Genomic DNA, 14,789 nt, shown 5'->3' with positions numbered 1-14,789 from the left:
ATATACTGCGTTACTAGCATATATGTGTTTATGATAGCCTATATGATGTTGATGATAAAAAGTTCATGCACAATGGAATAATTTATTTTGTAGATCGTTTTTTTGTCAAAAGTAGCTTATTGTTGCATATTAATGCTTGCAGTTTACTTACTATAATTTTGGTTATAAGTTATGATATTAGTGATATTATTCTTATTATTATTATTTGCTTATTCATTCTTATTCTTCGTTTTATTCTCAACCAATTCGTTATGGTGTCAATTATTCAGACAAACATTGGCGGACCCCCCTGCAGTACCTCTGCGGACCCCCTAGTGGGTCACGGACCCCGTGTTTGAATCCTGTGGGTGGCGGCAAAGCTTCAAGCTGTGACGCAAACCGACGAAGAAGAAGCAGCATCCAAAGTTATGACCGGAAGTGGTTTTTTCTCTCACGCTGTTGAGAGAAGCTGCAGTCTACAGTCACACCAGATATTTCCTCAGTGAGCCCTGAAGGTAAACAACTCCCTAATATCCGAGATATCATTCAGAAACAAGCACACACGCGTGTGTGTGTGTGTGTGGTTCTGTCTGTGTTTGTTATTTCAGGTGTGTGTGTGTCATCTTCATACGCGAGCTAACGCCGGCTAACTGACAGTCGTGCAGGCTAGTTTAGCTGGTTAGCATGTGCGAGCTAACGTAATAATGTGACAGCGAGGAGGTAAAAACGAAAGTTACCGAGCACAGAGTGCACCTGAGGAGTGATGCAGGTGTGATCTACGTGTCGAGCTTTAATGTGTGTGTATGTGGGGCTAACCGTCAACGGTTAACTAACTGCTCTAACGGCAGAGCTCCGGCGGTTAAAAGTTTATTTACACATCAAACACACACGGTTTAAAATGTTTAACCTCCAGATTTATACCAAACTTAGACATTTATCTCCAGCTCCAACATTTCAGTTCGTCAAAACTGGCTTATACCGATTTATTAAACCTTTTATTTCACCAGGAACTTGGTACATATTTCTTTTCTTGATATACCTCACTGTGTATACTGTAAATACTGTCCATACTGCCATACATATTATATTTATATTTGTACTTATAATTCTATATAACTTACATGCTATTACATTGCCACACAGGTGTCTTTAGCTTTTAGATCTTTAGGTTCGTATATTTATTATTTTTTACATCTTATATTTTACATGTCATGTTTATGCTGTTTGCACAGGATAAGAGGGAAATTTCAATACTCTGTATGTCCTGTACATATAGCAGCATTGACAATAAAGTTGACTTGAACTTGAACTTGAAAGGTCCAAGGGAGTCCTGGCCAAGACAGACAGACAGCGTCACAAACTAAGAACAGGTCAAACCAAAACAGACAATATTGTTGTGGAGAAATTGCTGAAGTCAAAGGTCAACGGTAAGGTCAGAAAGGAAGAAAGTGTTCAAGAGCCTCTGATGTCTTATGCTGTATTATTTATTGACGCTTGGCCAAGGAGAATTAGAGACACTCTCAAAGTTCATCAGAAGTGCCTGATGTTTTGCCCAACTCGTGCTTGTGGATAGACTTTAAACCCCAAGATAACACCACAAATACTACATGCCCAGAATTAGGAGGAAACTCATGGAGGTGTTATTGTCAGCATATTGTAGTCTGGAGACACAGATGTCTGTTTACACAGACTGGAACATCAACAGCCAGCTATCTATTATGTCTAGGAAGGCAGCAATAGGTCCCTTTGACCCTGGGCACCACAGTGTCTGCACCTACTGTTCTCAACCAAAACCAGACAACTAATACTGCCGAGGACCTCAAGGCCCACACATGACCTTGTGTAACCTAAGGATAGAAAATTCCATAACACATAGTAGTCTAAAAATGCTATAAAGGTACAATACAAGCCATGAAATCAGCAACAACACCTTCATTCACTAGGTCTTGTCTCTAGGACAGTTAAGCAGTATATGTAGCGTTGATTTAAAGAGTCAAACAAAGGTCGGTTTGGTGTTTGAGATGTTGTCTGTCATGGGGCTGTCTCCTTACAGAAAAAAAAAACATGTTTATGGTCTTTATTTGGGTTAAAAAGTGCCAAACCAACAAGTGTAAACAAATACTGCTACTATTTTAAAATCTGCCAGTAAACGAGTATTACAGGTTTTTTCTGCTCGTAACAGATACCGGAGATGAAAAAACAAGACACCGAAGAGTCTGTCACACAGGCCATTGAGGATACTCCACCTGCAGCAGGAGAGATGGAGTCGCCCGCAGCTGCGAAAGACAGCTTGGACAGCAACAGCCCCAAAGAGTCTGAGCCGCAGACACCACAGACAGACACGCCTCCGCAAAGTGATGAGGCAGGAAGTGACGGTAAAGTTTTTATCCATTCATCCATCTTATTCTCAAACTTACAGCTCAATAAAGATTCTGGTCCAAACCAGTCCAGGTCGGTCTGTGCTAGGGTCTGGCACAGGGTGTTTTCTTTGGCGCTGGTCCACGTGTTCTGGAAGAATTTAATGTCCCAGACAAATCTGAGGTCAAATATTGACAAAGACTGACATCGTCGAGTCGGGTAGATCGAGCACCAGACTGTGAAGCCAAATTGACATGGTAGCCAAAAAGTAGTTTGGTGCATGATGCTCACTGGCTCCAGACTTTTCCCCCATAAATTAACATTGAGAAAGAAGCGGCTGTGAAATGGTGGATACGTTTTGTGCATCACAACCCCCTGCAAAATGACTGTAGTCTAGTGTACTTTACCTATGTGCCACACAAAGCGGAAACATCTGCAGAAGATCCGGATAATTTCATGCCCGGTAATTAAACCTTTTTTGCTTCATGCGCCACTGAGCAGCTTCTATAAGAATGAACAGAGCCCTATATCCAGTCCTCCTTCTACATCAAAGATGGTATCAAAGACTTCATGAAAACCTGCCTTCTTTTTAATCATGTTTTCCTTTCACTGTGTCTAGTCGCAGAGGCAGCGCTGTCTCAGTGTGACATGGCAGAGGAACTGAGCCGGCAGCTGGAAGACATCCTCAGCACTTACTGTCGGGAAAGCATCTCAGACGATGCCAGCACCCTCCCCAATGGCCAGTCACACAGCCTGGAGCTCAACGGCCTGACCAGGGAGGACGACAAGCCAGATGAGGGCAAAGTCAACGGAGCAAACATCGGGGTGGAGAAGGAGCAGAAGAAGAGTCAGGACAAGAAGAAAGTAAAGGGCCTGGGTAAAGAGTCATTTACTGTTTGATGACACGATCACACTGTGGAGTTGTAGATGCTGCTTTAAACAAAAAGGAACACAAGTTTTAGTTAGGTTAGGTTTAGTTTTACTTTGACTCTGATTGTGTCCTGTCTCTGTTCCTTTTTTATGCAGGCAAAGAGATCACTCTCCTCATGCAGACTCTGAACACACTGAGCACACCAGAGGAAAAGCTCGCAGGCCTCTGTAAGAAGTATGCTGAGCTGGTAAGTGTTTCCCACAAATGTGAAACTATCTTCATGTATTCTAACGCCTATACTAGGGCCGTGGGAAATGGACCAAAAGTCATATCTCGATATTTTTTTAGCTGAATGGCGATACTAATTTCATATGTGTATTATTAATGGCCCGCCGCTAAATCGCACTCCCGCCACACATACTACAGATCCCACAATGCACTGCAACAGCTGACACACGGGTCAAGACCTGTGCACCACCTCTAACCCCCGCTGCTTTGGTTGTTTACACACTAATCAGTGGTCCAGTGTTGAAACTTAGCGACTTTGTCGCTATATTTGCGACTTTTCAGACCCTCTAGCAATTTCTTTTTTTTTTTCCCAAAAAGCGACTAGTGACAAATCTAGCGACTTTTTTTAGTTATTTTGAAATATTGGAGACTCTGACGTGATGACCTCAACAAGCAGTGGGAGACCTGAACAGAGAGAGAGGAGAAATAAAAGTAAACTTGCAGCTCAAGGGAAGAGATGTATAGTCATTGTAATGCAAAATAAACTATGTCAATATAAATGATATGGTCTTGTGCTATATCGCGTTTGAAAATATATTGATATATCGCCCAGCCCTATCTGCCACTACACTTGATCCCTCTTAAATTGACTAAACTCAATATTTCTAATGTGGTTATAGAGTGGTCTCTTTGCCCTCTGCTCTAATTCAGCTGTTACAGACATCACTGTGGTTCTCTTATTTCATTCACTCAGCTTGGCAAGCCGTCACAGTCACACCAGGAGCACCTCAGACTTTACATATGAGCTGACATGTTTTATCAGGAAGTCGAGAAGGTAACAGTTTCCTGGTGCCTCTGATGAAGGTGACTTACGCTGCGAAGGCCAGGGTCAGAATGAAACCAGAAAAACAACCCCAAGAACATTTATTCAATGCTGCCAAATGTTTGAAGGATGCATAAATGACCCCTGAATCACGAACATAATTACTGTATGGTTCAATATCTTTATACACCGGATGCTGTTTTATTCAATGTGCATTCTCTACTTGTAAATATTCTAAATATGAGTAATATGGGTGACCTAAATGTGCTCAGTGCCTCTGATATGTAAATGAATGTGTCTGGTGTGCGCACCGACCCAAAAATGTCAAATTCAGGTTAAAAGTCTAAGAAATTCTTCTCCAGACGTATCACAGAGTTCTGAGTTAGGACACAGAGCCGGTCAGTGGACAAACAAAAGATTTTACCTGAAGGTGATGCAGCGATCAGACACAGACTGGTGCAATGCAGAACTCCGTCCTGTGACCTCGGTACATGCCAGGGTGTTGTGTTGCATTTTACCGCAGTAGTGATGATCTCCGATGTTCTGCTGCGTGCGAGACAAGACAGACTATTTGTTCAGACGTGTGATTTGGCAGCCTGTCAGAGCCGATGGGGGAAGATTGGTCTGCGGTGAGGTCTAGACTATTATTTACACAGCAGCTGAACTATCCTATAATCACACACTACATTTCATCAACAGATTATTAGAAAACAAAGCAGTTTGTTACATATAATAGTATATAAAAGTCAATATATTTCTACCTCTATACATGCATTTCATTATCAGCCACCGATATATATAAATGTAATCTTAGTTTGACAGCCTCAAAATGTAGCTGTGTGTTTGTGGCAGCTGGAAGAGCATCGTAACACCCAGAAGCAGATGCGAGTGCTGCAGAAGAAGCAGAACCAGCTGGTCCAGGAGAAAGACAACCTGAGAAACGAACACAGCAAGGCCATCCTGGCTCGCAGCAAGCTGGAGAGCCTCTGCAGGGAGCTGCAGAGACACAACCGCACGCTCAAGGTACAGAACAGGCGCCGGTATCATGAATACAGAGTCCTAACTGCTGCGTTGCTTTGAAGCAAGCGACGCGACGTGAATGTCCCTTTGCCATATGTTAGATTAACACGTTTCTCTTCTTTACCACCGCAGGAAGAAGGGATGCAAAGAACACGTCTGGAGGAGGAGAAAAGGAAGGAAGTGACGTCCCACTTCCAGGTGACACTGAACGACATCCAGGCTCAGATGGAGCAGCACAACGAGAGGAACGCCAGTCTCCGACAAGAGAACACAGAGCTGGCTGAGAAACTGAAGAAGCTCTATGAACAGTACAAACTACGAGAAGAGGTACACAGCCAGTCGTATTGTATTGTGTTTTAGTTTGATTTCACTGCTAGTGGAGGGTCGTCACTCACAATCGTGTCAATTTACAACATTTTTACAGGATGTGTAACAGGCATTTGTATTTCTCTGACCTTGTGAAACCCCCCACCAGCACATAGACAAAGTGGTGAAGCACAAAGATCTGCAGCAACAGCTGGTGGATGCCAAGCTGCACCAGGCTCAGGAGCTGCTGAAGGAGTCCGAGGAACGCCACGACAGAGAGAAAGAATTTGTAATTATACATTTAACAGGCACTCCAAACTTCAAAGTATAAGTGTGTGTTTATGTCTTACATGTATGCTACAATTATCTGTGTATTTCTCGTCTCCTCAGTTGCTGAAAGAAGCGGTGGAGTCTCAAAGGATGTGTGAGCTGATGAAGCAGCAGGAAGTTCACCTCAAGCAGCAGGTTCTCCATCATCTTCACTTTTTATAACTCGATTGTGACTTCACCGTAAAAACACTGTCGCAACAAGCGTCTTTTTGTATAACTAAACCTGCGTTGTGTTGCTTTCCAGCTGTCGCTGTACACAGAGAAGTTTGAAGAGTTTCAGACCACTCTGTCCAAGAGCAACGAGGTCTTCACCACCTTCAAACAGGAGATGGAGAAGGTGAGGTGTCTAGGTTACTGCGAGGGTGTACGACAGAGAAGAGGAGGAAGTGGAGGAATTGTGTTTACCTTCTGCTGGATGTGACCGTCTTGTTTCATTTGCATTACAGATGACTAAAAAGATCAAAAAGCTGGAGAAAGAGACGGCCATGTATCGGTCCAGGTGGGAGAGCAGCAACAAGGCTCTTCTGGAGATGGCAGAGGAGGTAAAGTAAAAAATCTTTCCACTGAATAAAACCAGTGTAGTATATTTTATATAGCATTTTGTTTTATGTAATAAAAAAAAGCACACAAAGACATTTACATGTGTGTCTTGTCTACAGAAATCTGTGCGGGACCGTGACTTCGAGGCACTTCAGGGTAAAGTCCAGCGGCTGGAGAAGCTGCGGCGGGCACTAAAAGTCGAACGCAACGAGCTCAACAAGAAGGTTCAGAATCTCAGCGATCCGCACAGCGGCACCGCAGGAGCCCCCACCTCCGACCCAGGGACCGACTCCCCCTCTCCGCCACCCACAGACACTTTGCTGGAGCCCAGCAGCGAGCCCAGCAGCAACCCCATCCCGGACACTGCCCCTCACTGCTCCCAGTCTTGCCACTGTGACCCAGAACTGGACACAGACGCGCTGCTAGAAGGGGCACAGGCTCAGCCCATCGCCGCACAGGAATGAAGCAACGCTGCTCACCGTCTCTCTCTCTCTCTCTCCTCCCAGCATCAAGCCACAAAACAAAAAAGCCACCAAGCCCACAAGCCACTACTCCTCTGCTGGATGAAGCTGATGTTAAACACTGCTAGCAAGGTTAACTTGTGTCCTCCCAGCATGCTCTGCTGTCTTTAAAAGGCGATGGGAAGATCTGTGCCTCATCTGTCAGTAGATTTACATGCACACCGCAACTAAGTTACTGTGAATAACCTGATTAGTAGTTAATAGTTTGATTAAACGGTTCACAGTTCATTTCCCCCAATAAATTGATTTATTAGTCAGCGTAATTTTCAGAGGCAGCCTACAGGAAACATCTGATTGTTGCCACAAAGCAGAGGAGGAAGTTTTTTCAGATTAATTTATTAGTCTTTAAATTAGCCCTTTTTAGTGACACGCGCCACACATGCTGCTGTTTGTGTACAGAAACAGAAAACCTCTCTAGCACACGCACTGAATCCAAATCCAGCTCCGCTACGCCTGCTCCAACTTAAACCTTAACTTGAACAAGACGACCTGTAGTAATGTCTTTTCTCAGTGTGCATGTAAACCGCTGCTTTAAAACACATTCCCTTTGTTTGCCCGGCAGTAAAACACAGAACCGCTTGGGTGCTGCACGGGATGACACAAGGCAAAGAGGGGCCACCAGAGGTTGAATGATTTGTGTGTGTGCGTGTAGCTACTCGTGTGCATCTTTAGTCATTGTGGTTTGAAGGGTTTGATTCATAGCGTGCAGTATACTGGAGGTCACTTATAGTAACTTTTTTCTTTCAGGCGAGGTCTTAACAGAGAGATTTTTTTTTGTTTGTTTTAGCAAAATTAGACAATTCTCAATAACAGACACTTTCTACACTGCTCAAATGTTCAGAACACTTTCTATGTTTCACCAGTTTCCATCTTCCTCGTAGACCAAATGTTTTCTTCTTCGTTTGCATCACGCTTGTTTGATTTTTGTGGTGTGTATTTATTGTTTGAAACATAATCTCTGATATTGAAATATATGTATCTTACAGAGCACCACTATAAAAAAAATAAATCGGTTTATTTTTTACTTGTTTGGTAAAGTTTAAAATCTGTTACTTTTATGACCAACATTTAATTCCTAACCTTTCTGAGATCAGTTGCGTTGCTTTGTTTTTACTTGTGTCTCAGTCTGCTTTATAACCTCGTAATGACGACCACTTTAAACTTGTTCAGCTCCATCTTTGTGTATTGGTACGTATGGTGTGCGTGCGCATGTGTGTGCGGCTTACGTGGCTATGATTGTCTCCTCCCTGGTCGTTGCAGTAGCTCCTAATCAGGTTTTAACTAGAGAATGTTCAAGGACCTCTATGCAACGCTTGCCTCTTGGTTGAATTCTGTGGCAGTCTGAACTGACAAGCACTTAGCTAAGAATGTATATTCATTATATCCACTGTCCTGCATGGATGTATTGTATTAACAGACAAACATATCTCAGCAGAACTCTATTTTTTGGTTTGGTTTGTTAATTGCCTCTTTTTGTTTGACATTGAACGTAACGCCATGCATTGCCCCAGTGCTTTTAAAAGGAGCAGTGACTGAGCCGAGTAGGACTAAGGAGGGAAAATTAGAGAAAATGTTATTGAAACTTCTGAAATGTGCTTTCACTCCCAAACATGTTATTTCTCCTCACACATTCTTATGTAATACCTGATATGTAGCATTGGTAACAATTATAGAACCAAGTCATTTTCAACTTTAAACAGAAATGACAGACCTGATTTCTTCCATTAACAGATTCATTGTTCCTCTGGTCCAGTGTTGGATGTGGAGGTTCATTGACCATGAGAAGGAACCAAAGATGTTTCCTTTATTTTGTCTTTTGCAGTACTTTTATCTGGCCCTGTATATTTTGTTTCTTGTTAAATAAAAGATGTAACAGTGTATATTTGAGTTTCTGATTGAATGACCTTGTTGGTCTATTTAGAAAGAACACATGAAAAGCATGATTTGATTTGAAATGGTAAAAAAAAAAAAATACATGTACTTGCAGCCCTGTTCTTTCTACTCCAGTTTCTAATCTGTCAGAGATTCTCAGATTTGTGCACATTGGACAACAGAACCCTTTAATCCACTGTCAGTCCAAACAGATTAATTTAGAAACGTATTCTATCAAAATACTAGTTTCAAAGGATAATAAACTAGGGGAATGTAAAATAAAATAAGTTTTGCATTTCAATATTAGTTTCAATATCCTGCTACGTAGTCACGTTCTTACCTGTTGCACGCATACATGAGCTCAAATGTGACAAAAAGACAAGTAAGCGGAGCTGAAATAAGTGGTTCAGAAGCTCTGCAATCGTGTCTCCAAATCAGGAATAGAATGATGTGGATCAGGAGTACCACTTTCCAACAAATTAGCTCTGGTTCTTGAACCGGTTTCATTCAGGATTCAACAGTCTGTTTGTAATAAACCTGCCTCCTGGGTAAATTGTCAGCCTACACTGCTGTATTTTAATGTCAGTCATAATGGTGAAATATTTTGTAAAGGTGGTTATGCAATGTAAAAAGATTGAGAAACACAGCTTCAATGGCTTTGAAGGCAATTCGATTCAGTGCTGATTCGGTCAGGGATATTGCAGTTGGCAATACAAAATTAACATATAGGCATTTATTAAATGATTGATCTCTGGATTTTATCAGAATCAGAAATAGAAATATTTATTTATTTGTAATATAAATCGAAATATTTCCCAGGGGGAATATTTTTGTTACATACTCCAGAACAATCTATAAAGAACAAAAAAAATAAAATAAAAAAAATAAAATATATATATATATATATATATATAAAAGCTATATAAAAGATCAAATTTACAGTTATAATGTGCAACAACTGCAAACAAATTGATGATTAATTGATATCCACGATTAACATGAAGATCGATAGAAGCGATCATTGATTTATTTTTTAACCCAGTTCTAGTAATTCTAGTCCAAAAAAAATACAAATTTTTTGGTTCTTTGTTTATAGATGTATTTGTGAGTGTAGTGTGAACTCCACAGAATTATATCCCATTAAAACACCTTAATTATATAATTATTCATGTGAAATTACTATTAGATACTTTATTTTGGATGTTATATGTTTTATTGTCTATATATATATATTATTATATATTATATTATATATATATATATATATAATATATTATATATATATATATATATATTGAAAACCTGGACAGCTCAAGAATACCAGACTTTCAAACATAAGAGTTCAAGTCCCGATCTCCCCTGGATAAACTCCCAACTTTCACAGGGGGGGCTCATTTGGGGCGGCAGTAGCACAGTCCATAGAGGCTTGGGAACCAGAGGGTTGCCGGTTCAAGTCCAGCATGGACCAAAAATATGGAAGGTGGACTGGTAGCTGCTGGGCACTGCCGAGGTGCCCTTGAGCAAGGCACCGAACCCGCAACTGCTCTGGCTTGCTGTCCAAGTGATGGACTATGAGCCTTTGTACTTTGTACTGTATGTGTGTTTGGGGTTTTAAAAAAAATGCATGTAAATAAAAAAACTGAGTGGAAAAAATAATTAATAAAGTATCTCTTCTTCTTCTATTCACTGCGTGCTGCGGTGGAGGATCACCGACAGGTGGCGCCGTGTTGCCCGTTCGACACCGGAAACTTCGTCACCTTCCTTTTCCGCCGCGGCTCCGGCGCCTCAAGCACGAGTGTTCATCTTTTCTCTCTTCGCGTGAGGCTGCAGTGAACAAACCGAGACCCGAGAGGCGACACCAGCAGAGGAAAATGGTTCGTATACCTGTCTGCGGTGTTAGCTCCAGGTGTGGCTATCGGTAGCTCAGCTTCCGACGGTTACATAACCACAAAACGCGGCTAACCGTTGCTAACCGTCGGTACCGACGGTTAGCAACGGTTAGCCGCATTTTGTGGGTGACGCAAGATGATTCAGCTGACAGCTGCTGGACGAGCATTAATGTAAATAAGGATAAATAAGTAAGCCTGACATGTGTTCGCCTGTTTAAACACACAGAAACCCATCCTGCTCCAGGGCCATGAGAGGTCCATCACTCAGATCAAGTACAACAGAGAAGGAGACCTGCTGTTCTCTGTAGCTAAAGACACGGTGAGCTGATCAGAACCAACATATGCCCTGATCTCTGTCATAATATCACTGGTATCCCTCCTGTCTGTGTCTGTCTCTTTCAGGGTTATGCCTAGAGTATTGGTTGAATCTCTCCAGGGTTCCCACGGGTGCTTGAATTCCTTGAAAATGCTTGAATTTCAATTCAGTGTTTTCAAGGTTGTGAAAATGCTTGAAATTTGTGTGATGTCTATTCGTCACTGTTATTGCGCTATGGTAGTTACACAATACACCGCTCACAAGCTGAGAATACAAGCCAATTCACAATTAGTTAAAAATCAAAACAGTCAATCTACCACCATATGAAATAATGCTAATTAGACCCATATTATTATGCCATACAGTGGCACCGCTGCGCTTCCCATGACCATCATGGCAAACACAACTAGTAGGCTACCTATTTAAAGGTGCTGGAAAAATGGAAAAACTGGTGATTGAAGGTGCTTGAAAAGTGCTTGAATTTGTTCATGAAAAAGGTGTGGGAACCCTGCATAATATCACTGTTATCCCTCCTGTCTGTGTCTGTCTCTTTCAGGGTCATGCCTAGTCAGGCACAGTATTGGTTGAAGATGAAAATCCCTTACTGAAATCCCTTATGCAAGTTAGCCGGTGTTAGGACCATATATAAGGGGTGTGAAAGGAAGTAACAAAAAACAGATTTTAAGGTTAATAAACAAAAGTATTTTATTAAATGAAAGTTCAGATTGTTTTAACAAAAGGAGGTGAGGGCAAAAGGGAACTAAGGGCGAGCGAGTGCTGTTAAACGAACAACCAAATATAACAAAAGGAGAACTCTAACAGAGCCTATGTTATCTAACTAGAAAACTAAAAGAAAAAGAAAAACCTCACTAACTAAGCTACTAGCAGATAACAAAAAACACACATCAAAAACAGCACCTCTAAACTAATGGGTCTAAACAGAAATATACTCTAGCGTGATCAGTAACTCTATATCTAAACTAATCCCTGCCCAGTCCCAACAATTCAATACACTAACCTCCACAGTTACGAATACCAACAAAGGAGGCAAGCTTACAAACACCACACAAACAAGTGAAGCGAGTTTAAATGCCCGTGATGCTGCGGTGCTGGGCTCTCTCATTGGCGGCGCGGAAATGATGCCGCTCCAATCCCGGCCCTGCACAGCCACGGACGTGTTGTCCCCGCCTCCTCCTGTTGGGGCCAACCAGGGACCGGGAACCGCACACCTGCATTTACCTACGGGAAAAACACTACCCACACACATGCGTGGGGCGAAACGGCGGCAGCCGTAACAGCCGGGTATTATACTTACTTCATATTTCTGTCTCCCACTGTAGGTAGCAAACGTGTGGTACTCTGTCAATGGCGAGAGGCTCGGCACCTACAATGGACACACAGGAGCGGTGTGGTGTGTCGACTGTGACTGTATCCTTTTTATCGATGCACATGTTTTTTGTGGTTGATCTTGTACTCGCATGATACAGTTGTCATGTATGTTGGTGTCGTACATGTTGTGTGCTCCTTAACGTATCCACTCCTCAGGGGACACTAAAAACGTATTAACGGGATCTGCTGACAACAGCTGTCGACTGTGGGACTGTGAGACCGGTGAGTAAAATTATGAAGTTGCACTTCCCAGTCATTTAGTAATGAGGCTTTCGTATGTACACATTTCAATGTCATGGAGTTTTGAGGTTGTCTATACTACATTTACTAACCCCCTCCAGGTAAACAGCTGGCCCTGCTCCAAACCAACTCCGCTGTCAGAACGTGCGGCTTCGACTATAGCGGCAACATCATCATGTTCTCCACAGACAAGCAGATGGGTTACCAGTGCTACCTGAACTTCTTTGACCTGAGGGATCCACAGCAGATTGGTACATACCACACAATGCACACAGACTTCTTTTAGTCAGCCGCCTCTTCCATACAGGAAACTTTTTTTATCAACACAAGTCACCATATGAATACTTAATAATATACTATTATTAGGACATCATATTGTTCGTTTACCTTTTCTCAGTGGTGTAATGAGTGACTCTCTCTCTCTCTCTCTCTGCAGAGGACAACCAGCCCTACCTGTCGATACCTTGCAGTGACCACAAGATTACCAGCGCTGTGTGGGGACCTTTGGGAGAGTTTGTCATCGCTGGCCATGAGAACGGAGAGTTGAACCAGTTCAGCGCCAAGGTAGGCCGTACAATTATATAAATAAACCGTGTTAATGTAGCTCTGGCTGCAGGGCGTGATACTAGTGAACAAATCTGATGAATCTGTTGAATGTTTTATGGGTAGTCTGGAGATATCCTGAAGAGCGCCAAAGAGCACACCAAGCAGATCAATGACATCCAGACGTCTGTGGATCTCACTATGTTCATCAGTGCCTCAAAGGACAACAGTGCCAAGGTAAGACATGTCTGCTCTCCAGGCCCTCTGACACGGACATAACCAAGACAGCTTATGAATGTTTCAGTCACCAAATGACTACTACTTGTTTGTTACTGAGTGTCTTCTGTTTCCCCTCAGCTGTTTGATTGCACTTCTCTGGACCACATCAAGACTTTCAAGACAGAGAGGCCTGTCAACTCTGCTGCTATCTCCCCCATTATGGATCATGTAAGCCGAGGCCTGCACAGCGACCTCTGTCCTCTGACCATGTACAAAAACCTATCTTATGACTCCTCATTTTGACACTTGTGTGTGTTGTGTCTGCGATTCAGGTGGTGATGGGAGGTGGTCAGGAGGCCATGGAGGTCACAACTACCTCCACCAGGATCGGAAAGTTTGAGGCCAGGTGAGGAAAAGTGTCAGAAAAGAACCATGTCCCCATATTCAGTTAGTACTGGAGTCCCACTTCCTCTGTGCCAGACAATGAGGCCTGTATACATGTTGTGTATATACATGAGGTAACCTGACTTTCTTCTCAACACTCAGGTTCTTCCACGCTGCTTATGAAGAGGAGTTTGGAAGGGTCAAAGGTCACTTCGGTCCCATCAACTGTGTGGCATTCCACCCCGATGGCAAGAGGTAAGAGACGAACACGCTTGGAAACATGCAGTGCAGAAATGTAAAGTGTTTTAGTGTGTATGACTGCTAACATGTTTCTCGCACTGTGGTTATCGTTTACAGTTACAGCAGTGGAGGAGAAGACGGATACACAAGGATTCATTACTTTGACTCACAGTACTTTGACTTTGAACTGGAGGCGTAAACAGACAGGCTCCTCGATCCCACAGCTTCAACTAACGTCGCGCTCTGTCCGGTCAGAAAACAGGAATAACAGGACTGCATTTTGACCGCCTCGCTTTCTTCCCTTCATCTGAACTGATCTGAAGTCGGCACACAGGCCACAGTTGATTTCAGCTGCCATTGATTTAAATTCAGCCTGTATACTTCTCTCTGATTACTTCAAATAAAGGAAAAGTAGTGAGCAGAGGTGACTGCATCTCAAAAGAGTAAGGTGGGTTTTTGTTTTCTAACATCGCTTGGAAATTGTCTTGGTGGCATAAGAAGCAATTTTTGTACCCTGGATCTGCATTCATGACTGGACTTTCAAACCCACACTCCCGGATTCCTGAAGCTTATTTAACGATTTCTTGATATATTTTCTGTTGTAATTCATTCCACCACGAGTCACCACAAATAAAATTACTGAATTCAAGTTGCGCAATTCTCAATCATTCAAAAATTGACGATTCAGTCTGACTACATAAATACAGTTACCAGAAAACCT

General features: G+C 42.5%; 2 protein-coding genes across 2 annotated transcripts; both read left to right on the top strand.

Moving 5' to 3' along the window:
- The first annotated feature begins 318 nt into the window (after positions 1-318).
- Positions 319-8,856, top strand: txlna (taxilin alpha). The gene is made up of 11 exons (XM_010733144.3): positions 319-494; positions 2,162-2,354; positions 2,957-3,214; positions 3,364-3,455; positions 5,112-5,282; positions 5,412-5,606; positions 5,755-5,874; positions 5,976-6,050; positions 6,160-6,252; positions 6,362-6,457; positions 6,575-8,856. Exons 2-11 carry the CDS (start codon positions 2,171-2,173, stop codon positions 6,917-6,919), a joined length of 1,629 nt encoding a protein of 542 aa, XP_010731446.2. The 5' UTR covers positions 319-494; positions 2,162-2,170; the 3' UTR covers positions 6,920-8,856.
- A 1,667-nt stretch (positions 8,857-10,523) lies between these two features.
- eif3i (eukaryotic translation initiation factor 3, subunit I) lies at positions 10,524-14,717 on the top strand. Its single transcript, XM_019259777.2, has 11 exons — positions 10,524-10,722; positions 10,964-11,056; positions 12,394-12,481; positions 12,599-12,664; positions 12,784-12,933; positions 13,119-13,246; positions 13,352-13,462; positions 13,583-13,672; positions 13,777-13,850; positions 13,991-14,083; positions 14,186-14,717. Exons 1-11 carry the CDS (start codon positions 10,720-10,722, stop codon positions 14,265-14,267), a joined length of 978 nt encoding a protein of 325 aa, XP_019115322.1. The 5' UTR covers positions 10,524-10,719; the 3' UTR covers positions 14,268-14,717.
- Positions 14,718-14,789: the final 72 nt, after the last annotated feature.

This window comes from Larimichthys crocea, chromosome XIII (assembly GCF_000972845.2).
Source record: "Larimichthys crocea isolate SSNF chromosome XIII, L_crocea_2.0, whole genome shotgun sequence".
NCBI classification, from domain to species: Eukaryota; Metazoa; Chordata; class Actinopteri; family Sciaenidae; genus Larimichthys; species Larimichthys crocea.
The sequence above is the reverse complement of the archived record's forward strand: the minus strand, read 5'-3'. Positions and strand labels throughout refer to the sequence as shown.